General features: G+C 41.3%; 3 protein-coding genes across 3 annotated transcripts; 2 read left to right on the forward strand and 1 right to left on the reverse strand.

Moving 5' to 3' along the window:
• Positions 1 to 7940: 7940 nt before the first annotated feature.
• On the forward strand, positions 7941 to 9310 carry LOC143023756 (uncharacterized). Its single transcript, XM_076182369.1, has 2 exons — positions 7941 to 8094; positions 8449 to 9310. The coding sequence occupies exon 2, from the start codon at positions 8879 to 8881 to the stop codon at positions 9293 to 9295; it is 417 nt and encodes a 138-aa protein (XP_076038484.1). The 5' UTR covers positions 7941 to 8094; positions 8449 to 8878; the 3' UTR covers positions 9296 to 9310.
• On the forward strand, positions 9297 to 10472 carry LOC143023761 (uncharacterized; the record flags this gene model as incomplete). Its single annotated transcript, XM_076182374.1, has 1 exon — positions 9297 to 10472. A coding segment is annotated over one exon (738 nt), but the record flags the coding sequence as incomplete, so codon positions are not given.
• Positions 10473 to 16869: 6397 nt separating this feature from the next.
• On the reverse strand, positions 16870 to 18294 carry LOC143023762 (52 kDa repressor of the inhibitor of the protein kinase-like). Its single transcript, XM_076182375.1, has one exon. The coding sequence runs from the start codon at positions 18292 to 18294 to the stop codon at positions 16870 to 16872; it is 1425 nt and encodes a 474-aa protein (XP_076038490.1).
• Positions 18295 to 24907: the final 6613 nt, after the last annotated feature.

Genomic DNA, 24907 nt, shown 5'->3' on the forward strand with positions numbered 1-24907 from the left:
GCGTAATGATTATTTGTGAACTAAGAGGTCGGGGTAACTGTTTGCAGAAAGTTTGGGGTGCTGAGTTAGTGGCGTGTCCACCCCGGCATGTCAATTTTATTGTTATTTACTATTTACTCCTGTTTGTTTATTTGTTTGACTGTACCTATGCATTTATTGTGTATTTTAATACTATTGAATATTTACATTATAAGTTTTTTATTTAATTGCTTTATTCTTTCCGCATCCAGGCCTAGATATGGAGCCCAAAAGGTCTCCTGTCGGGATGCTCCGCCTTTGTAATCCTTTGTAAACTGACACACCGCTGACCAGGTCGTCCCACATTTGGGTTAGCTTGGTCGCCAAACCCTCTCTCTGCATTCCACTGTCTTTGGAATGTGATTCATGATATTGGGAACAAAGCTGTGCTTCAGTGGGGACAAAGCTGTTGCATGCATGGTAGATACCATGTACCGACTTGTTTCTACTGTCAAAGGTATGTTTTAATTGATAATAGAGGGGCTATCACATACACGGGTTTCACCAGCGCCTATAGTTGAGAATTCGTTTTAAAAACTACTTCGGTTATAATAATTTATTTCTCAAATCTTCAAATATTAAATAATATTTCCATCATTCAGCAAAGCAATGATGAGCTAAAAGTTTGTAAACCTACAAATATGTTAGACATACTCTTGAAATATTCTTAGAGAAATCTAGATCTCTGTAAGCGAAATCATATTTTAGTCATTCAAACGGAGGCTGGAGGTCGGATGTGGGAGGAAAAATAGCCCGATGTGATAGCCCCTAAACTGTAAGTTTAAGGATCAGCAAGGAGGTTCTTATCTTCTTACTTCTGCTCCCAGGTAGGCTTACAGCCTGTCAGTCGGGCCAGCACACTTCTCTAGATTGTCCTCTCAAAGCTTCCCTCTTCTCTCAAATCCTCTAGTTTTTCCTAATCCATTTGCCTCTAGGATTTCTTGAACGCCATCTTTCCATCTTTTCTTCGGTCTCCAGTTCCATCTTTACTTTGCAATTCTCTCCACGTGCCCAAGCCACCTTAGTTGTGCCTTTTTCTATTTTGCTTCTAGTTGATTTTTACTCCAATCATTTCTCTTATTTCATCATTTCTAATTCGATCTCTTTTGGTTTTATTTACTATTGCTCTCAACGTTTTCATTTCTGCCGACTGAATTCTGCTTCCAGTCTCTTGATGTTAATGTCCAACTTTCAGCAGCATACATTAAAAATTGGTACCAAAACTGATTCAAAAATATTTTTCTTTGCCTCCGTAGGTAACATTTATATCTTTTAGGATAGGGTACAAGGCACAGACACCTCTACTGTACGGTACTTTGATATTCTTTCAGTTATCTCTTCCCTATTCTTGCATCCATCTTTTGTAAATACGCTTCCCAGATACTTAACACAATGTGCTTCTTTAACATTTTCATTTTCAATCATTATTTCTGCAATGTCATAATTTTCTTTTGTGATGGTTAGTATTTCAGTTTTCTGAATAATGCTTAGTCCTGCCTCATTAAAGCATCTTTTCCAACAATTTAGAGCTCTTTCTAACTGTAATCTGTCGTTACTCCAGCAGGCAATTTTCATCTGCATACACTAGAATATCTCCATCCCCTTCTCCTTGATCTCTTATTCTCTTTTTATACGTACATACATATACCAAGGCTTTTTCCCCCTCTTCCAAGGGAGGTAGCCAAAAAGGGAAAGGCATAAAAAACACTCCCACCCATTTCATCCCCAAATACACTCCACACCCCTCCCACCCTTCCTCTCATCTGAGCACCTCCTGGATGACGGGTCATCCCTGCACCCCGCCCACCGCCCTGGGTCAGAAGCAGTGTCGCAAGACACAGTACATCCACAGCAAGGCCGCTATATTTAATCGGCGACCCCCCCTCTCCGTCCCCCTTTGCATATAAGGAGAGGACGGGGAGAAATCCCTTCGGGCTGCGTCAAAATTTACTCACACATACTACCCCACCCCCCCCATCCCCGCCCAGTCCTCCGAAATCAGTCACAACAACAACCAAATACAACCATTCGCCACACACCACAGTCGTCCGTCCACTCCCTTCCGTCCTCAACAGACAATCCCCACTTCCCCAAAACCCCCTTCACCCCATCCATCCACCTCATCCTAGGTCGTCCCCTTTGTTTCACTCCCTCCACATCTGCCTTCCATACCTCTTTTACTAGTCTTTCTTCACTCATTCTTTCCATGTGTCCAAACCATCCTAATATTCTTTCATCAACCCTCTCTCCCAAATCCTTTTTCACCCCTGTTCTCCTCCTCACCTCCTCATTTCTCACTCTATCTAGCCTAGTAACCCCCGCCATACTTCTCAGACACCTCATCTCAAACACATTCAAACTCCTTCTCTCTTCTTCTCTTATGTTCCACGTTTCTGCCCCATACAGTGCTGTTGGCACAATCACTCCTTCATACAGTCTCCTCTTCGCATCCATTCCCAAATGTCTATTTCTCATTACACTCTTTAAACCACCAAGGCATTACACTCTCTTTTTATACTTTTTGATAATGCTATCCATATATGCTATGAATAATAATGGGGACAAAGCACTACCTTGTTTCACTCCTGTTGTTATATCAAACCATTCATCTTTCTCATCTATGCTCCGAAAATCATGAACCTAGTTGTTCTTCAATTAGTGTGAACTCTAGGTCTTATAAAACTATGGATGCTGAGATTCTGAGTTTAGCAGCTATCACTGATGCTTTAACTTGTGGTTATGAAAATATTTAGTTTGTTGGAAAAAAATAAGATTTACTAAGGTTCGTTACGTGATTTGTACTACGTGTGTGCCCTACAAACTTAGCGTATTCATGACGACACTGCGTATTTGTTTAGCACAACTTGCTGGCTAGATAGATAGATAGATAGACAGATAGATAGACTTTATTTGGCAATAAATCAATGTACATGAAGTGCAAATAATGACAAGAACACATAGTTCGAAATAATAAATGTAAATTGCCGAGGATAACACAAAAAGCTGTTGTGGTAATAGCAAAGTAATAAACGAAGGATTTGAGTTATTGGACAGGGTTTAGAAAAATGACATATCTTTACATTTCATGAGCATCTGTTCTTGGTATCAAGTGGTGTTGCTAAACAGTAGACAATATATTTATTTTCCGCTCAAGATCAGGATAGACATGTAAACAAACGCGACGTGATCTGTCATATAACGTAGACTGATGTGATGAGACGAGTCTCCACCAGTTGTTAGACCAAACAAAATTAAAAAAAGAAATGAAAGTGGGTTGGTTTAAGGTGGGAAGGTCTTTGGTCCACAAAAGTAAACATAAGTTTTGTGTTCATTGATTCGGGTTATGATGGGGGTGTAAAGCGCATGAGAGGTGGTGGTGTTAGGAACTAGTTACTATTGGTTAAAATTCTGCACTTAGTACCAGGAGTGCGAGCTCAAAGTAGGCCACAGAAGGATGTATACTACTATGAAGTAGTAGTATAGCGGTTCCCCTGGACCCAATGATGTTACCTGCAGACATCCAAAACATGCAAGTCGTGAATAACAGTGTTAAAATGTAAAAACTAAGAAGTACCAAGTGTTGACTGTGCTCCTATTCCTCTGTTGGAAATATACCTTGGGGTCATGGTATCCTAAATGAAAGCCAAGGTTGCAGAGATGTGTATCACAAAACTAGTGGAAGAACCAAAGTTGCTGAGAGGAGGTACCATGATTTGGGAACGAATGATAATTTCACGGGTGACCACAATAATATATATATTTTTTTTCAAATGCACATCTATGCAGTATAGCATTAGAAAATTAAATATTTTGTTAATTATAATACATCAATGTAATAGATATTTTTCTTGGAGGAAATCAACATCAGAAAATGTTGCTAATAGCTATGCAGAAATGAAGTTACATTGACTCCTATAGAAGCCATCATTGTTTTGATAGATTTGGAGGTTGGAGATGATGATGATGACCTGGTGACCTCTAGAATTACAGGTACTGCTTTACTAAATACAGGTTAGGTTATGTTAGGTAGGATAGGTTATGGTAGGTTAGAATAGATTACAAAGGTGGAGCATGCCAACAGGAGACCATTTGGTTCACATCTAGGTCAGATGCGAAAAAATCATAATAATGATAAATAAATAAATTAATAAATAAAAACTATAATAATGTAAATGATAAAATAAATGCATAAGGTATAGTTAAATGATAAACAGGTAAATAGTAAATAATGATAGATTGACATATAACTAATAATAAATGAGAATCAAGCAAACAATAAACAAATGGACAAATGATAACAAAACAAAAAAATAATGTAAAATAAATGAGAGTCATTACAGCATCTTGCTTAGGTGTTTATTTAAATGATTCTTAAAGCTTCGAACTGAACTACATTGCACTGCCTCTGCAGGAAGTTTATTCCATTCATTAACTACACGGTTGGTGAAGTTTTTTCTACCCACTTCCAAATGGAATCTATTTCCAGACAGTTTGAGACCATTGTTTCTTGTCTGATTTTCATTCAGTGAAAATTTTGTCACTTTTGATGTCAATTCCCTTTAGAATCTTAAAGACCTGTATCAAGTCACCTCTGAGTCTACACTTTTTTAGGGAAAACAGATTCATATGTTTTAGTGGATTTTTGTATGATTTATTTGAGATATTTGGAATCAGTTTTGTGGCTCGCTGTTGTACTTTTTTCAATCTGTCAATGTCTTTAATGAGATTCGGTGACCATGCGGAAACAGCATATTCCAAATGTGGATGAACTAACAATTTATATAGCTTGTTAATCAGAGATGGACTTTTGAAGTCAAAAGATTGCACAATCAGTCCTAGGATCTTATTTACTTTCTCAGAGGCTGAAATACACTGCTTGGATGATTTGAGATTGTTACTGATAATTACGCCAAGATCCTTTTCACTATCCATTTTTGTTAACGAATTTCCAAATAATTTTTAATCATACTTACTGTTATTTTTACCTATGTGCATTACCTTGCATTTACTTTAATTTCTTCAATTTCTGCCTCTAATAAAGCAAAGATGGTATCTCAAGTAGTCAAAGTGGCTATGCTTATTTGTTTATAGCGTTTAGCAACTTTTTCTATTATTGATTTCTGCTAAGAATAATATATTATGTTGATGTATCATGATTTTCAATATTATTATTTAATTTCCTGTTGCTATGTTGCGTAGGTGTTCCCTTCAAATATTTTATTTTGGTATGTCTTGTTTCCCTTCTTTAAATTCCTGTGAAGGTTTGAGGTATCAACCAGGTGTAGTTTGTTGTTTGTTATGTTCCGTAGGTTAGAATAGATGAATTTATCACACTTTAATTTCTTCAATCTCCACCTCTAACAAAACAAAGATAGCATCTCAAGTAGTCAAAGTGGCTATGTTTGTTTATGATTTTTAGCAACTTTTTCTATTATTGGTTTCCGCCTAGAATAATATATTACGTTGATGTATTATAATGTTCAATATTATTTAATTTTCTATTGCTGTATTGTGTAGGTGTACCCTTCTAAAAATCTACTTTGGTATGTCTTGTTTGCCATGTTCTTAAAAATTCCTGTGAAGGTTCAAGATATCAATCAGGTGTAGTTTGTTGGTAAGGCACTTACTTGTAGTTTAGATGGGTGTTATGCGGAGACTCTGGAAAAGGGAGGTACAATTGTAGTGGACTGGCTAGTGAGGTAGTTTAATGTGTGTCTAAGGGAGGAGAGGGTGCTGAAGGACTATCTGTATAGTTCCAGTTTACAAAGGGATTGTAGTAGTTTTAGAGGGGTCAGCTTGTTGAGTGTAATTGGGAAGGCTTATGGGAGGGTCTTAATTGAGGGGATTAGGAGAGGAACAGAGTAATTAGTGAAGAGCAATGTGAGATAAGGAAAGGTAGAGGATGCATGGATCAAATTTTTGTAGTAAGGCAGATTTGTGAGAAAATTTTGGTAAAAGGTAAGGATATTTTTAGTCCTTTATAGATTTGGGGAAGGTTTATAATGGTAGATATGAAGGCTCTGTGGGAGGTATTGTAGATGTATGGGATTGGGGGAAAACTGTTAATCGCAGTTAAGAGTTTTTACAAGAGCAGTAGAGCCTGTGTTAGGACTGGAAATGGAGAGAGCAAGTGGTTTGAGGTAAAGGTAGGGGTGCATCAGGGCTGTTTAATGTGTACATGGATAGGGTTGTATGGGATGTGAAGGTGAGGGTATTGGGTATGGGATTTGAGATAGAGAAATGGGGGGTGAGCCAGTTTTTTCGGACAACACTGCATTTGTGGCAGGGTCGGAGGAGGGATTAAGACCATTGGTCACAGAGTTTGAGAAGGTATGCAATAGGAGGAAGGTGAAGGTAAATGTGAGTAGAAGTAAGGCGATGTACAAGGGAAGAGGATGGCAACAAGTTGAAGTAAGTCTTAAAGGAGAGGCTGGAATAAGTGGATATTTTTTAAGTATTTGGGGTTAAATGTGGTATGAAATGCAGGAGTGGTGGTGAGGTAAAGTAGATTGAGAGAAGCAAGTAAATGTCTTGGGGTTAAATGCCATAGAGAAATAGGCACCTGCGAATGGATGCAAAGAAAAGATTATATGAAGGGTGATTGTGCCTACAACACTGTACAGGCAGAAAGGAGAATCTTAAATGTGTTTGAGATATGAAGTGTCTGAGAATTATGGTAGTTGTTACGAGGTTGGATAGAGTGAGATATGAAGAGGTAAGGTGAAGAGCAGGTCTTCAGCAAGAGAGACTTGGTGCATCAGATTGATTGCATTTCTGTCTCTTGGCTTCATTATATCACCTCTGTGATTTCAGAAGAATTAGGCCCTGTGCTGCAGCCAGGAACTATGGATGACGAAAACTGGGTTTCCTTGAAGACTTTTCATCTATGTTTTGGTGGAGAATAGACGTGAAGACCTGCAGAGAGTAGCAGAACAACAGATTACATGGAAAATGAAAATGGTGCTCCCTCAACATATTAGGTACTCTTTACCAGAAGTGCACAAGTACCATGGAGGCAAGCATGCATTAATTGGTGAAGGGAATAACACTTCATCATTATAGGTGAATTGATTATGCATACATTTTGTTATATTTCTGAATCATTTGCATTATAGCTACCACCTGAAGGATACCACAGAAATTATTTCAGTTTCTTTGTTCATAGAACTCTGGAAATTTTTCAGGTTTGTATATTTTGGATAGATTTTCAAGACTTGAACTTTGTTGGAGCAAGTTGCCTGTAAGGAGTACATCACAATAGGAAAAATTTAGGAAGTGGGTTTGGTAATTAACTTACTAATGCCTACTAACCCCATCATATTTTCTCAGATACCAAAAAGTTACATACAAGTGGAAGGAGACCCTCACTTTAGATATTTTCTCTTCTTCTCATACCTTTCAATGTGTTCAATGGGTTGTAGTAGGTTGTGGGACATTCTGCAGTTATTTTTTCATAAATGACCTCTAAGGAACAATATATATTTTTCTTCAATTTATTCCCATGATCTTGTAATGCCCTTCACCAGTTCTGTCCACTTCTCTTAATGACTTCAGTACTCTTCACTTTCCCTAATGAACATGGATGTAAAAAAACACCAATCCACCTGCACTCTACTTGCAATCCTCATTCAACAAGTACTAGAGCGATTTAACAAGAAAATACCACAAGAAAGAACAGTGTAGCAGTAGAAAGAAGGCATATGATACAAATCCTAGACCCATTCTGTCAAAAGCCCATAGAGACTGACATCCACATCATAACTAAAAATAACAAACAAATTTCTTATCTGGAAGGGATTGTAGTGTATCACATCAGGGACCAAAATATTATAGAATGGAGTCCTCCAAGAAGCTGTAATCTCACCTAAAATATGTAACCTCTTGTATGATCCCAAGCTATATGTTATAGTAGCACATAAATTGTTTGAATTAAGTGTGTTTTGATCTGATGTCATGTGTTTGATTTGGCAGTGATGGATTTTGTCTGTCACCAGCAACAGCAGGAGTGAGGCAAGCAGAGGAGCATCACCCCCTCAAACAGAAAACCCCCACTGATGTTTGGGGATGGAGATGCAGGTGAGCTGAAGGGAAGATCTCTCTAACCACTGCTGTGCCAGTAGTGAGGCATTCACTGATGACCATGCTGCAATGACATATTTCCTTGTTGTCAATGGTTCTTCTTTGGTTGTTCATGGCTTTGCTGAAGATGTCTTGGAGCCACTGAATAGCATCATCTCCTCCTCCTCTCAGGAAAGAAAAAAATATGGACCCCCCCCCCCCCAGGGGGTAGGGGGTTATGCCACATTTAAGATGTGTTTTTACTGACACTCCTCTCTTTACTGGCAGTGGGGTTGTGTTGAATATATACAAAATATTTTTAGTAAGTAACACAAACCTTGACATGTCTTGACTTATATCTCTTATTTGCAGACTCATAAGACAAGAGGTTAAATGGATGGTACAATGTCCAAGTTAGTGAGTGATGACCTGAATCACTGGAGAAGAGGTGGTAAGAGTTCTCCAAAGTAGGCCCCACAAGCGAGATGCCCAACTCAAGGCTCATATCAAATCAGAACCATTTCAGCCTGATACCTGCATAGATTATTCTGCTTCACAGCAGAACATCCCCATTCTAGAGACCACTTATCAGATTTTCACAAAGGAAAAGCCATTACAGTGTGACATTTGCCATTTGATGTGTGTAACAATGGATGACCTTGACCTTCATGGTAAGGTTTGTGATAGAGAAAAATCTCCAAGTGATTTGTCTTTCAACTCCACTATATAAGATAACACTGCTGTGATGGATGGCCATTGCTGTAAAGAAAAACAAAAGTAGTATCATTCACTTCAATGTAATATGGCCTTTTATAAAAAAGGAGATCTCCAGGACCACATTAAGAAAGCACACACAGAAGGCAAACCCCACAAATGCACAGTCTGCCATGCAGCCTTTTCACAGTCTGGGAGCCTCAAGGTGCACATACGTACTCATACAGGCGAGAAGCCGTACAAGTGTTCTTTGTGCGATGCCTCTTTTGCACAATCGAGCCATTTGAAGTTACACATCCAAACTCACACAGGAGAGAAGCCGCACAAGTGTAGGCTTTGCGATGCTGCTTTCACTCGCACAGGGAACTTGAAAGACCACCTACGGACGCACACGGGCGAGAAGCCGTACGAATGTAAGCAGTGCGGTACTACTTTCTCAAATACTGGCAATCTACGCAAGCATATGAAGATACACACGGGAGTGAAACCCCACAAGTGCGTATAACTGTGATGCTGCTTTCTCCCACGTTAGTAATCTGAACAGCCACGTTCGAATACACACGGGGGAGAGACCGTACAAGTGCACCCGTTGTTGTGCGGCGTTTTGTCGGACAAGTGACTTGAAGATCCACATCCGGACTCACACAGGCGAGAAGCCCCACCAATGTACGGTTTGCGGTGCTGCCTTTTCCCAAGCCGGTCACTTGAAAAGTCACATCCGCACCCACACCGGAGAAAGGCCTCACAAGTGCACATCCTGCAGTTCGTCCTTCTCCTTAGCCGGAGATCTCAGGAAACACATTCGCACTCACACAGGAGAACGACCCCACAAGTGTCAAGTGTGTGGGTCTGCTTTTTCTGAGGCCGGAAGCCTCAAGAAGCATATCCTCACCCACACTGGTGATAAGCCGCACAAATGCCAATTTTGTGACTCTGCTTTCTCTCAAAGAATCACCCTACAGAGACATACCAGAACCCATTCTGGAGAGCGCCCCTATCAATGTGAGCAATGCCCTGCAGCCTTTGCCGAGATAGGCAGCCTAAACAAGCACATACGAAGACACACGGGTGAACGTCCTTACCACTGTGGAATGTGTACATCCTCTTTCTCTGAGATGCGTACCTTAAAGAAGCACATTTTTACTCACACAGGAGAGAAGCCATTCAAGTGTTCTGCTTGTGTCGCTGCTTTCTCCCGCAGTGATGCTCTAAAAAAGCACATGGAAACACAGCATCAAAAATAAAAGCTGATGTAGTATTGCTAGACCAGCTATATATTAATATTGTAAAGAAAAAAGTTTACAAATTTTTTAAGAATATTGTGTATCCTGTACATGTCAGTTGCATTTATACTAAGGCCTGGTAAATGATTGGCAGCTTCTGTACATCTAGAGAGATTTGAGGAAACCTATGTTCCCAGCAGGATTACAAACTATAATGATCTCAGCCATATTGTGGTTGTTAAATGCTGTCCTCACATACTATGTTCAGGCAAAAAGGAATTTTAATTTTCATATGTTACTGTGTACTTTTTTATGATAAAACATCTTTTAAGGGTGCCCATTTTCTTCTGGAAGAAGTTTGTTGATCAGTGATATTTTGTCTTTAAGTTGCATCTCCCTACTCCTCAAAACAATAACAATAGATAAAAGGAAGGAAATACATGGTGTTATTAACATGAAGTATTGTATTTTATTTGAACTTAACCTTTACCATATGATGATAACTACATAGGTGTCATGAGGTGTAAGAGAGTATATGAGGATGCTGCCATTAGCCTCCTGATTACATTTATATTGTAGTAGCTGAGTTACCCCTGAATTCTGTGAACTGGCTTGATTGCGTTTATTGTGTTTATTATTACTTGGAGTGAAAGAGAACAAGTCACCAGTGACTGGGGTATTGGCTGCATGTTATTGTGGCAAAGTAGCATGCAGTTAATACTTTAGGGTCTATATGGGGCGCCCCTATGGACCAGAGCCACACATCATCTTGTCTGTGATAGAGGAAAACTGTGTTCATAGAGAAATGCTGACACTTTTATACTACGACTGTCCCTCCGTTATGCTGTCCCCCAACCCCTTGATACTGTCCTGTACAATTTCTCTGAATATTCATTTCCTTTTTTGCCTACCTACCCTGTGGTGGGGGAAAAGAATACTGTCACCAATTATTTCCACTTGGTTCGTAGGAGGCGAGAAGAAAGGGATGGGGATTGGGACTAGGCATCCTTCTCCTTGTAGCCCCACAGGGGACATTCCTAAAAAAAGTAAAGGCATAAGAGGGTCTAGGAGTTTTCCAACCAGCACCCTAAGGTTTGGGTCTTTTAATATGCATGGATGTGGTACAGATGAGAGTAAAAGGGAAGAGATAGGTAGTATGTTTGTGAGAAGAAAGATGGATGTGTTGGCTTTGAGTGAAACTAAGTTGAAAGGGAAGGGTGACTGTAAGTTTGGGAGTGTAAGTGGGAGGTTATCAGGAGTGAAGAGAGGGCGAGGGAGGGAAGGGGTGGCTATACTAGTAAGTGAAGAGATAGGTAAATGTGTAGTGGAGTGGAAGGAGGTTTCCTGAAGGATAATGTGGATGAAGGTGAAACTGGGAAAGGAGATGTGGGTCTTTGTAAGTGCATATGGGCCTGGCAGTGAGAAGAGTGTAGAAGAAAGGGAGGCCTTTTGGATAGATTTAAATGAATGCATAGAGGATTTAGGAAGAAATGTCAATGTAATAGTACTGGGAGACCTTAATGCTAAGGTAGGAAATTATCCAATTGTTGGAGTGGTTGGGAAATGTGGACTTCAAGGAAAGAATCATAGTGGAGAGTTGATGGTGGAAATATGTCTATAAAGAGAGTTGATGATAGCAAATACAGTGTTTCGGAAGAAAGTCAAGCATAAGTACACATGGGAGAGGGTGGTGGATGGAAGGGTGGTAGATAGAGCGTTAATGGACTATGTAGTGGTATATAGGACTATGATAGGAAGAGTTAAGGATGTACATGTGCTAAGGGGAGAGGGTGGGGGAATATCAGAGAAGGTTGTAGAAGAGAAGAAACGAGCTTTCACAGATTGGTTACAAAATAGGACGAGGGAGTCATATGAGAGGTACAAAGAAAAGAAAAGAGAAGTAAAGCAAAAGGTAAAGGAGGCAAAGAGGAGAGCAGATGTGAAATGGGGTAAGATTATGACAGAAAATTTTGAAAGTAATAAAAAGATGTTTTGGAAAGAAACTAAGAGAGGAAGAGGAGGCGAATCAAGTAGAGAAGAAAAGGTAAAAGGTGCAGATGGAGAGATGATAATAGAAGAGAAGGCAGTAAGGGGAAGATGGGCAGAATATTTTAGGGAGTTGCTAAATGTAAAGGAGGATAGGGAAGGAAAGATAGCTGCAGTGGGAAATGCTAAGAAAATGACCGTAATGAGTGAGGAAAATGGAGGAGAAATAAGGAAGTATGAAGTGAAAGCAGTTGTTAAGATGATGAAAGCAGGTAAGGCACCTGGTCTGGATGGATGCTATGCAGAATGTCTAGAAAAAAAGGAGGTACAGTGATGGTGGACTGGCTGGTGAGGTTATTTAATGTTTGCTGGAGAGAGGGTAGAGTGCCGGAGGACTGGAGGAGTGCCTGTATAGTTCCACTTTACAAGGGAAAAGGGGACAAGTGTGAATGTAGTAGTTTCAGAGGGATTAGCTTGTTAAGTGTAGTTGGGAAGGCTTATGGGAGGATCTTGATTGAGAGGATTAGGAGAGGAACAGTGTGGATTTAGGACGGGTAGAGGTTGTGTAGATCAGATTTTTATGGTAAGAGATTGTGTGAGAAAGCTATAGGAAAGGGGAAGGATGTTTTTTGGGCTTTTATGGATCTGGAAAAGGTTTACGACAGGGTAGACAGAAAGGCACTGTGGGAGGTTATGCGGATATACGGGATAGGAGGAAAGCTTCTAGGAGCTGTCAAGAGTTTTTATGAGGGTAGTAGAGCTTGTGTCAGGATTAGAAATGGAGAGAGTGAGTGGTTCGAGGTAAAGGTGGGACTTCGTCATGGATGCGTTATGTCGCCCTGGCTGTTCAACTTATACATGGATGGGGTAGTGCGAGAGGTAAATGCAAAGGTAGTGGGTCAGGGATTGGAGATGGTTAAAGAAAATGGAGAAAAGTGGGAGGTGAGCCAGCTGTTGTTTGCTGACGACACTGCGCTTGTGGCAGGATCGGAGGAGGGATTGAGGAAGCTGGTGACAGAGATTGGGAGAGTATGTGATTGAAGAAAGCTGAAGATAAGTGTGGGTAAAAGTAAGGTGATGAGATGTACAAGGGGTGAAAGTGGCAGTAGACTGGAAGTGAGCATTAAGGGAGAGCAACTGGAGGAAGTGGATAGTTTTAGATACTTGGGTGCAAATGTGGCAGGAAAAGGTGGAGTGAAGGTGGAGGTAGAATGTAGATTGAGAGAAGCGAGTAAATGCCTTGGTGGATTAAAAATTGTAATGGTCACTAATGAGGAATATACATTTGGGAATGGATGCTAAGAGGAGACTATATGAAGGAGTGATTATGCCAACAGCACTGTATGGGGGCAGAAACATGGAACATAAGAGAGGAAGAGAGAGGAAGTTTGAATGTGTTTGAGATGAGGTGTCTGAGAAGTATGATGGGGGTTACTAGGCTAGATAGAGTGAGAAATGAGGAGGTGAGGAGAACAGGGGTGGAAAGGGAGTTGGGAGATAGGGTTGAAAGAGTAATAGGATGGTTTGGACACGTTGAAAGAATGAGTGAAGAAAGACTAGTAAAAGAGGTATGGAAGGCAGATGTGGAGGGAGTGAACATGAGGGGACGTCCTAGGATGAGGTGGATGGATTGGGTGAAGGGGGCTTTGGGGAAGAGGGGAATGTCTGTTGAGGAAGGACGGGAGAGGACAGAAGACAGGGGTGAATGGAGAATGGTTGTATATGGATGATGTTGTGATGCGTGAGGTGGAATGGGCGGGGGGATGGGGGGTGAGGTAGTATGTGTGAGCAAAATTTGACGCAGCCCGAAGGGATTTCTCCCCGTCTTCTCCTTTTATGCAATGGGGGGACGGAGAGGGGGGGGAGTCGCCGATTTAATGAAGCGGCCTTGCTGTGGATGTACTGTGTCTTGCGACACTGCTTCTGACCCAGGGCAGTGGACAAGGTGCAGGGATGACCTGTCATCCAGGAGGTGCTAAGATAAGAGTGAGGGTGGAGGGGTGTGGAGTGTATTCAGGGATGGAATGGGTCTGAGTGATTTTATGCCTTTTTCTTATTGGCTAACTCCCTCGTAAGGGGGAAAAAGCCTTGGTATACGTATATATGTATGTATTATTATTATTATTATTATTATTATTATTATTATTATTATTATTATTATTATTATTATTATTATTATGGTCATACACAATGCACGTTAGGCAGAAGATTAACCCATTCAACTCCGATGACAAGATTCTTGTCATTTGGTCAAATAAAACAAAAAATCATAAAACACCAAAATGTTTGATCAAACACCAGAAAAATATGACGTCAGTCCTCGCTTCGCTCGCTGACGTCATATTTTTCTGGTGTTTGATCAAACATTTTGGTGTTTTATGATTTTTTGTTTTATTTGACCAAATGACAAGAATCTTGTCATCGGAGTTTAATGGGTTAACGTACCATCAGCAATCAGGGGCGATAAAAGAACATCTAAAGAAATACCACAACATTGGAATCACAAGGAATTTAATATCTAAACATACCAAAATCATAGGCCACCATAACAACTCCAGAAAGCTCCAACTTCTAGAGGCCATGTCCATTAGAGATAAAGCCCCCTCTATCAATTTGCAATGGGATCTAACATCTAATATACCTTTGTACAGCCATAAGATGCATTCCTTCGCCTCTTCCTCCCCCTCCCCCTCAGCACAACCCAACCCCACCCCCCTTCACGCTCTCTTCTCCCGCCACCGCCTCCCCCACCACACAACCCCACTCATCAACAGGTCACGGGTTCGTTTAAAAGCCCAGAGGCCACGGACGGGTAATCTGCTAATCACGTGACACCTTCCTAAGCGAAGGTCACTCAGGGTCAAGATGTAGCCGCCAGCCATTTAAACATTTCACCTATAAGGCATGTAGTAGTTATTATTTTTGTTATATTTAAAATGTAATTTTAATATGTTAAACTTAACTGTAATTCTAAGGTTTGATTTCTAAATATAATCTTGTATATGTCTAACCATTATTTTTGTTATATTCAAAAATGTAATTTTAATATGTTAACTGTAATTCTAAGGTTTGATTTCTAAATATAATCTTGTATATGTCCAACCATTAATGTAATTCAAACTTGTAGTATCATGAATATTTATTGTATCTTTAAAACAGAAATAACAGAAGATGTCTTTTTAGAGACGAAACGTCGTGTAATAAAATGGAGAATTATAAGGAATTGGTTCATGCCCACCCTATCCAAGGGAAGAATATAATTAGAAAAATATAAAGCACAAGAAAGAGAATTAAGAACTTCCAGAATGCTGTTGTATTCAATCATATATATATATATATATATATATATATATATATATATATATATATATATATATATATATGTATATATATATGAGTGGTAGGGTGGTAAGTTCAAACTCATTCTGTCTTCACACAATATATATATATATATATATATATATATATATATATATATATATATATACATATATATATACGTATATATCTATATATATACATATATATGTATACACACACACACACACACACACACACACACACACACACATATATATATATATATATATAAATATACATATATATATATATATATATATATACATATATATATATATATATATATATATATATATATATATATATGTATATATATGTATACATATACATATATACATATGTATACATATATATACATGTGTATATATATATATATATTATATATATATATATATATATATATATATATATATATATATATATATATATATATCACGGTCAGAGGAGGAATGCAAGACAGCTTTGATGCAGCTGGTCAAATATAATGATCACTGGAGATACGATACACATGTTGTTCTTTCTCAACTATGCTCTCAACAAACTAGACTTGAATGAACATCAAGTTCCAGTCATAGTAACACCGGCTTTCAAGTCTATATTCTACAGTGTCTGCTGAATATCTGCCATTATTTGTGAGAGAAGGAATGCATCAGGAATTTAAACTGAGGAACATGATATTGCAGTACACGAAAAATAATAATAATTTTTACATTAATTTTTGAATAGCACTAAAGCCATGCAGTCATTAACATCGTTAAAAGCAGTCAAGTTAGCAAAAAATGACGTGACCATATAAACGGCAACATTCCTCCCCCCAAGGCACAGGGAGCGGTGTGTGGGTGATGGTGTGTGTGGAAGTGGCTGATTTGGGAGGAGATCGAGGGAAGGGGGGTGGGGGGGCAGGGACTGGGCAGGTAACAATAGAGGGAGGTAAAGGAATGGTCTGGGAAGGAAGTGGTAGCAGTAGGGAACCTAGATTTACCGATATTTTCACTCTCAAGATACCGATATGACATTCCTAATTCCAGATTCTTACGGGTTCTAGTGTGACTACTACGGATTCCACGTAGTGTCGTATACTCATACCTACTTCAGTAGAGAGGTTGTATGACTATAACAGTTCTCATGCACTGACCAGGCGCAGATCTAGGAACAAAGTTTGGGGGGGGGGCCCGACGGCAGAATTTTCGGTTGTTTAACGAGCATTAGCATTACCGTTTCTCCACTCACGGGATTCTTATTTGTTAATAACTGGCGGACTGACCTAAATGAATGGGCATAACCATCTGCTCTAGGTGCCAGTGTTTCTCTTCGGATTCAAATGAGAGAGGAATTTTGTATCTTATCAAAACTTTATTGAAAGTAAGAAATTAATAGCTAGAGACCTAGAGACATTAGACCTCAATTTAAATGTAGAATATATATATAAGACAGTAAGCATTATACTTTATAATATTACCTATAATAGTAGCCTTAAAAGTAACATGCAAAGGTTATTACACTGAAAGGATTAATCACACTGCAGCCTAAGCAAAGAGAAGACGGCGTCACGGCGGTTCCTTTCCGCAAACTTGTTGATCACACGATCAACAGGAACATCTACATCGTTATGGACGGCGAGTAGTGCGAGGCCGTTGAGGCGATCCTGACCTATGGTGCTCCTCAAGTATGTCTTCAGGCGTTTCAGGGCTGAGAACGATCGTTCGGCTTCTGCATTTGAGACTGGCAGGGTCAGTAGGATGGTAAGGAGCTTCGCGATGTTCGGAAACATACGGGCCTCGGCGTATTCCTTTGCTTTCTTGACAGATTCGAAGGCCGGAGCGGAACATGTCCACCGATGTGTTTCCGTCTGCACGAGCAAAAGTGACTCAACGTCACTTTCGTAGAGTTTAGTGGCTTTAAGAACAGCATCCACGTTTGCTTTTGAGCCCCTGAGCAGCTCTTTCAATTGGAGAGCAACGGGAACAGTGTCATCATCAAATCTGCTCTTCAACTCAGCGACCACATGGTCAACGAACGGAATATACACCGAGCGCCGATAGTACTCCTCAGCAGATGCCGCTGGGACATTCGCGCGTTGTGTCTGTCGTGCACAGACTCTGGGAATAGGGATGCCATCGTGAGCTGAGCCCACTTCAACTAGAAGATCTTCGGCTTTCACGAACACAGCGTGGAAGTACACCTCGGCATCCGCTCTAAATTTGGCGAATAGAGTACCAATTTCACGAATCAGTGCGTACGCACATACCAGGTCACCTTCCTTTTTCTGTAGGATTCTGCTTGGCTGAAGCGTGTGTGCCAAAACGGACTCGGCCACAACCAACCCAACGAGAAAGCGGGGGTCCCGAATCGCAGCGAGTAGGAGTCCGGCGTTGGCATCCAACTTCATCTCATCCTCCAGAAAAATAGCGATGAGAGGCAGAAACTCGATGAACACGAGGACAGCATCGTGCCGCTCGACCCATCTGGTGGGGCACAGGGGCACCAGCTTTTCCCGCTTGGCTGAGGATAGCTTCACGAGTTTGGTAAACCGAAGCGTACGCATGTTGCTGGAATGGATGAAGTTGTACACCTCGTTCAGCGTCTGGAGGGCGAGTTTGACTTCTTTGACATCACAGGCCTTAGTCAGCACCAGGTTCAGTCGGTGACTGAAACAGTGGATCGGTTTCGCCAGGGGGTATTGCTGCATGATGATGGTGGCACAACCTCTGAACTTCCCCATCATGGCACTCGCCCCGTCGAAGCCTAGCCCTCGGCATTTTGACATCTCCAAACCGAGGCCCTCGACGGCGTGGATGAGCAGTTGGGCCAGGCCTTCACCAGTGAGATCATGGGCATGAACGAAAGCGAGGAAATCCTCCTTGACATCTTCTTTGACGTGTCGAATGATGATGGTTGCTTGTTCCTTCCCTGAGACGTCAGTGGTCTCGTCCATTAGCACTGCATATACCCCCGACACTCCTGCCAAGATCTCCTCCTGCACCAATCTACCTGCGAAGCAAAATAGGTCTCAGTAACATCTGCCCTCAGCATGTATTTTACTCAAAGAATAAGAGAGCTATTTTATGGTGTGACTTCCATATGATATCGATCAACTCGTTCTGAATGGTCTTGCTGATGAGGGTAGAAATCCCGGTCCGGCTGACAGAGCTGATGAGGAGGTGGGTGAGGTCGGAATCTCCTCCCTGGGCTCGATAACGTAGCAGCGCTCTAAAGATTCCCTCTCCGGTCTTGCTCGGAACAGAGAGGTCCAATGGACCGTCATCCCGATGTCCACGGAGGGGCAGCATATTTCGTCCGCAGAAGAGGATGGTCTCAATGACTGGAACCAGCAGGCGCCGGTTGGTTTCGACCTGCTCCTTCCTCTTCGAGTGTAGCATAGTGTCCACAGCCCTCGTCGGGTTTCGTACAGTGTAGACAAACCCCTCCATTTTCGACATAGCCGCCGCATGATATCCGCGCGCGTTGTGGTTGCTGAGCACTTCGGTGGCCTTTTTGTATTTGCACATTGGTTTTAACACCAAGATGCCCAGCCTCTGGTCTCCAAGTCCGCCCGTGTCCCCGCCGAACACAACACAGGCTATGCAGTATCCGCCCTTGTTCACTTGTGAGTATTTGAGCCAGGGGTATGTGGAGCACCAGATTGGCTGGAATCGCCTTCTATGACCACCTTCGTCGCAGAGGGGTAGCGATTCAGCAGACGGGGCCTTCTGATAGATTATGGCCATTATCTCGGCGTCTGTAGCCACTTTGTTTCCAATGAAACTCGCAACGTCAACTGGAGCTGCAGGCAGTGTCAGTGTGCCAGGAGTAGAAGAGAGCTCCTCGTCCTCATGCTCCTTAACGGCAACGTCAGCTTCGATGTAAGGTCCGACAGCTGTTGATGTTGAAGTGCCTGGATGTTTCTCGGGTTCATTGCTGTCATGTTCACCATCATCACTCTTCTGGATCACTTTTGCCTTGAAGAACGAGGTGATCTTCCTCTCACTCCTGGCTCGCTTCATGTTACACTCCTTGTGAGAATGAGAAGGAATTAACTCAACAAAGCTGTAATCAAAACAGTAATTTCAAACGAAAAAAGGTAAGTATATTCAAATAAACAACGAATTACCCAAAACAGAAAACTCAACTTTCCCAACTCAACCTCTCAACCAACCAACCAACAACGTGTCACCGGCAGCGCCAACAACTCCCTCCACTTGACGTGGACGACTCAACGTTCAAGTACTTAATAATCAATTACAAAAGCTATACTGATAAGAGCTTGCCGTAGTGCTTTAAATTCCTTAGTATCCATAACTTCCCTCGGGAGCTTAGCCACTACTTCCGTAGGCAGAACTGACAGCGCATGATAAAACATAGTATTCTGATTGCGCACTCGATTCAAATGGAATTGAGCTTCTAATATTGAACACCATGCTTCGACGCTTTCAAACATAAATGGTGGAGCCCTGATTTGTACGGCCATAGCTACATTTTCTTCTTGCTCCATGCTAACAAATCAATGAATTCAAATCCTTAAATATCCAAAGTCGAATTATCCAAATCAAAAATCGAACAGCCACGAGAGACCAGAAAAACCACAAAACTCAATGAGACGAAATCAGACAAATCAAAAAACAACTACAAAAACGACCGTAACAAAATCGTACAATAAAATCCTCACACGGGGCACCAATGTAGTGAGTTCCAGCGATAAACCTTTCATATATTTAACCAAACAGCAAAACAACCATTCAATGCGGCAGATACCAACAGAAAGAGAGAGAGTCGAACGCAGCGGTCACTTATATAGGCGGAAATTAGCGGAAAAACAGTCAGCGGAAATCAAGATGTTATCGAACCTTCCAGAACTTTCCATAACTTTCATAAATGATACAATGATAATAAAAATGGATTATAACATGGATTAAACATGGATTATAAAAATGAAATAGTGAACTGAAATGAAATCGGGCCAAAGGGCCAAAGCCAAAAGGGGGGGGCCCGGGCCCCCTGCCCCCCCCCCCCTCCCCCCCCCCCCTTATATCCGCGCCTGGCACTGACCTTCTCTTATTGGAAGTCTTGCCCAAATATAAAACTAATTATGTGAAGTGCTCGGATAGGGCAGGGGGGGAGGATATAAGTTGGGGGAGAGGGAGGGAGGGGGTTTGGGGGGTTAGTGGAAGGAAAGTATGAAATGGAAGGAAGTTAGAGATAAAATAGATGTGGGGCAGATTCACTTGTTAGGTTATTTTTATAGTTACGTGGACTGTGTTTTTTTTTTTTTTTTTTTTGAGAAACATGGGGTGTGTGTGTTTAATTTGGGAGTTAAGGCTCCCACGGGCTTTGGGTGTGAGCCCGTTTGGTGGGTGATTGTGCATACGAGTGTGTGTGGGCCCAGCCACACACACTCATACATTCACAAGATGTGCACACGCATCAGAATGCGCATGCACATCTCCGTGAATGCACCCTTCTCACTATAGCTGAATTGGATGGTAAGTGGTGACATCTTCGTGAATATAATATAAGAAAAGGGGAGGGGGGTGATCCGATGTATGAGTGTGTGTGACCTTGGCCACACACACTCATACATACATTGGATGTGCATACGCATGCAATATGCGTATGCACATCACCATGAATACACCCTTCCTGACAATAAGCATATATAAATTGAAATTAAAGGGGGGGGTGATTCAATGTATGAGCGTGTGTATATATAATATTTTAAAGGGGGGGCTGACACTCCACCAGCCGACGCAGTTCAAACTGACTTAAGTGGCTGCATAGGCGGCGCACAAGACCCTCAGATGTGCTCAGGGTGGCTTCGGGGTGGCTGCAATGGCGGCATCTTCTCTCTTCAGGTGTGGAATTAGTCTTGATTTCCCAGAAACAACGGTCCTCCAGCCGCAGACGGAAGAGCAGAGTTTCCACTTTTCTAGGTGTGGAGCGAGGAAGTACAAGGGGCTCGTAGTCTGTGACTGCCCTGTACCACCTCGCCCTCTCTGACACCTCTGCCTCCAGTCTGTGCTCGAGGAACCGTTGTACCTGGTTAAGAGCCCTGGTGCGTAGACGCAACTGATTTCTGCTGAGAGGGACGACAACATCGACTTCAGGTCTTTTGCGCGCCGCTTCTGCTGCGGCGTCGGCTAACTCATTACCTGGGACGCCTACGTGGCTTGGCACCCAGTTGAGCGTAACACTCCTGCCTTGCTGATGCAGCTTCAGCAGGAGTGCTAGGATGGAGGTCAGTAGGCGTACATTGTCGCTGGGCTGTATCGATTCTAAACTGCCTAGCAAGGACTGTGAATCCGTGTGGATCACCACAGGACCAGCTCGAGATATTAGAGCATGCTCTAACGCTCCTTGGACCGCTATGGCCTCAGCTTGGAGAGTGGACGCATGATCAGATACTCTCCGGATCCGTGAAGTCTATTTAACATAAACATTATATCTATATAACTCGTGAAATACTATATAAATTATAATAAGAAATAATCATTATTTATTTTACGAATACATATTTACAAAATATGATATTTGATCAATTATGAAATGAGGTATATTAAGAACAAGTATTTATCAATTTGTGTAAAAATTAAACACATGGAGTACATTGCTTTTTTATTTTTAGGTTTGACTATTCTACTTACAAATCTACTAGTCTATTTTGGTCGATGATTTGTCAGACTCGTGTGCGAGTCGGTGTGTGTATATGGAACGAGATGCAGCAGCAAGAAGTGTAACCTTGACAGGATTAGAATGAGCAGAGCTACAGTACAGTAGTGGTTTTAGGTAAGGTAGCTTGTAGAGCGAGAGAAGTGAGTAAGTGCGTCGGGGGATTGAGGAGTGAAACAGAAGCGATCGAAGAACCAGGAAATCGCAGAAATTAGGTCAACGAGCTACGAGTCGGACATCAATCACCGATCAAAATAGATAAGTACATACACATACCAAAGGCTTTTTCCCCCTTACACGGGGGTAACCAAAAAGAAAAAGCCATAGAAACCACTCCCACCCATCCCATTTCCTATATATTCCACTCCCCTCCATCCTCCTCCCTCCCTCTTATCTTGGCACCTCCTGGATGACGGGTCATCCCTGCACCCTGTCCACTGCCCTGGATCAGAAGCAGTGTCGCAAGACACAGCGCATCCACAGCAAGGCCGCTTCATAAATTCGGCGACCCCTCTCTCCGTCCCCCCATACAGAAAAAGAGAAGACAGGGAGAAATCCCTTCGGGCTGCGTCATTTTTTTTTTCTCATACATACTTCCTCACCCCCCCTCCCTCTCCCAATCCCCCTCATACATCACAGCATCATCTATACACAAGCCCTCTCCATTCACCCCTATCTTCTGTCCTCTCCCGTCCTTCCTCCACAAACATTCCTCTCTTTTGTAAAGCCCCTTTCACCCCATCCATCCATCTCATCCTAGGACGCCCCCTCATATTCACTCCTTCCACCTCTGCCTTCCACACTTCTTTTACTAATCTTTCTTCACTCATTCTTTCCATGTGTCTAAACCATCCTAATACTCTTTCATCCACCCTATCTCCCAGCTCCCTTTCAACCCCTGTTCTCCTCCTCACCTCCTCATTTCTCACTCTATCCAGCCTAGTAACCCCTATCAGACATTTCATCTCGGACACATTTAAACTCCTTCTCTCTTCCTCTCTCATGTTCCATGTTTCTGCCCCGTACAATGCTGTTGGCACAATCACTCCTTCATATTACCTCCTCTTAGCATCCATTCCCAGATGTCTATTTCTTATTTTACTTTTTAATCCACCAAGGCATTTACTCGCTTCTCTTAATCTACATTCTACCTCCACCCGTACTCCTCCCTTTCCTGCCACATTCGCACCCAAGTATCTAAAACTACCTACTTCCTCCAGTCTTTCACCCTTAATGCTCACTTCCAGCCTGCTGTCACTCTCTCCCCTTGTACATCTCATCACCTTACTTTTGCCCACATTTATCTTCAGCTTCCTTCTTTCACACACCTTCTCAAACTCTGTCACTAACTTCCTCAATCCCTCCTCTGATCCTGCTACAAGCGCAGTGTCGTCAGTAAACAACAACTGGCTCACCTCCCATTTTTCTCCATTTTCTTTAATCGTCTCCAACCCCTGACCCACTACCCTAGCATTCACCTCTCGCACCACCCCATCCATGTAAAGATTGAACAACCGGGACGACATAACACATCCCTGACGAAGTCCCACCTTTACTTCAAACCATTCACTCTCTCCATTTCTAATCCTAACACAAGCTCTCCTACTCTCGTAAAAACTCTTGATTGCTCTTAACAGCTTTCCTCGTATCCTATATATCTGCAGTACTCCCACAGTGCCTTCCTGTCTACCCTGTCGTAAGCCTTTCCCAGATCCAGAAAAACCCAAGAAAAACATCCTTACATTTTCCTATAGCGTTGTCATATATCTGTCTTACCACAACAATCTGATCCACACAACCCCTACCTGTCCTAAACCCACACTGTTCCTCACCAATTACTCCCTCTGTTAAAAAAAAAAAAAAAAAAAAAAAAAAAAAAAATATATATATATATATATATATATATATATATATATATATATGTATATATATATATATATATACTGTATATATACACATATATAAAGAATCTAGTATAGTCAACCCTGAAAATAAAAAGCAATGCACTCCGTGTTTGATTTTTACATAAATTGATGATACTTATTCCAAATATACTTTAGTATATAATTGATAATATACTATACTTTGTAAATATTTATACGTAAAATAAACAATAATTATTTCTTATTATATTTTATATAGTATTTCACAAGTTATATAGATATAATGTTTATGTTAAATATAATTTACCGACCACCCTTTTTATGTACACCTTTCTTAACAAAATTAAACTTACATTTTGGAAAGATCTCTCAATAAGAGATGGTCTGTGTATACCACATTAATTGGAAATCGCAGTAATCATGCAAACTCTTTATATGAATACGTCCGAATATACGAAAACACTTGGAAACAGTAGTAGTCTCACTATAACCCGTAAGAATCTGAAATTAGAAATGTCGTATCGGGATCTTGAGAGTAAAAGTCGATAAATCTAGTTTCCCTACCGCTCCCACTTCCTTCCGCAACCATTCCTTTGCCTCCCTCTGTCGTTGAACTACCCAGTCCCTGCCCCCCACCCCACCCCCCTTCCCTCGATCTCCTCCCAAATCATCCACTTCCGAAGTAGGCATCCTACAGGGTTTTTTTTTTGTCGGGTAGATTACGTGGAAGTAGAGGGTGGAAGTATCGGAATATGATTTAAGCAATAGAAACAACTTAGAGAGGGACTGTGAAAAGAATCACCAAAGCAGGTGAAGGGAAGATAAACTTAAAGTTTACTATACAAATAGCAGAAGAAGAATTAACAAAACTGATTTGCTGCGAGGTAAAGCATGCGTAGAGAATTTCGATATTATAGCTATTACTGAATCCTGGATCAACATGGCTGATAAGCATTTCCTTCCAGAAATCGAAATAGAAGGATCTAAGTTTTTCACATGGAT

Source organism: Oratosquilla oratoria, unplaced genomic scaffold, assembly GCF_046742065.1.
Source record: "Oratosquilla oratoria isolate Oo_2021 unplaced genomic scaffold, ASM4674206v1 SCAFFOLD58, whole genome shotgun sequence".
Lineage (NCBI taxonomy): Eukaryota > Metazoa > Arthropoda > Malacostraca > Stomatopoda > Squillidae > Oratosquilla > Oratosquilla oratoria.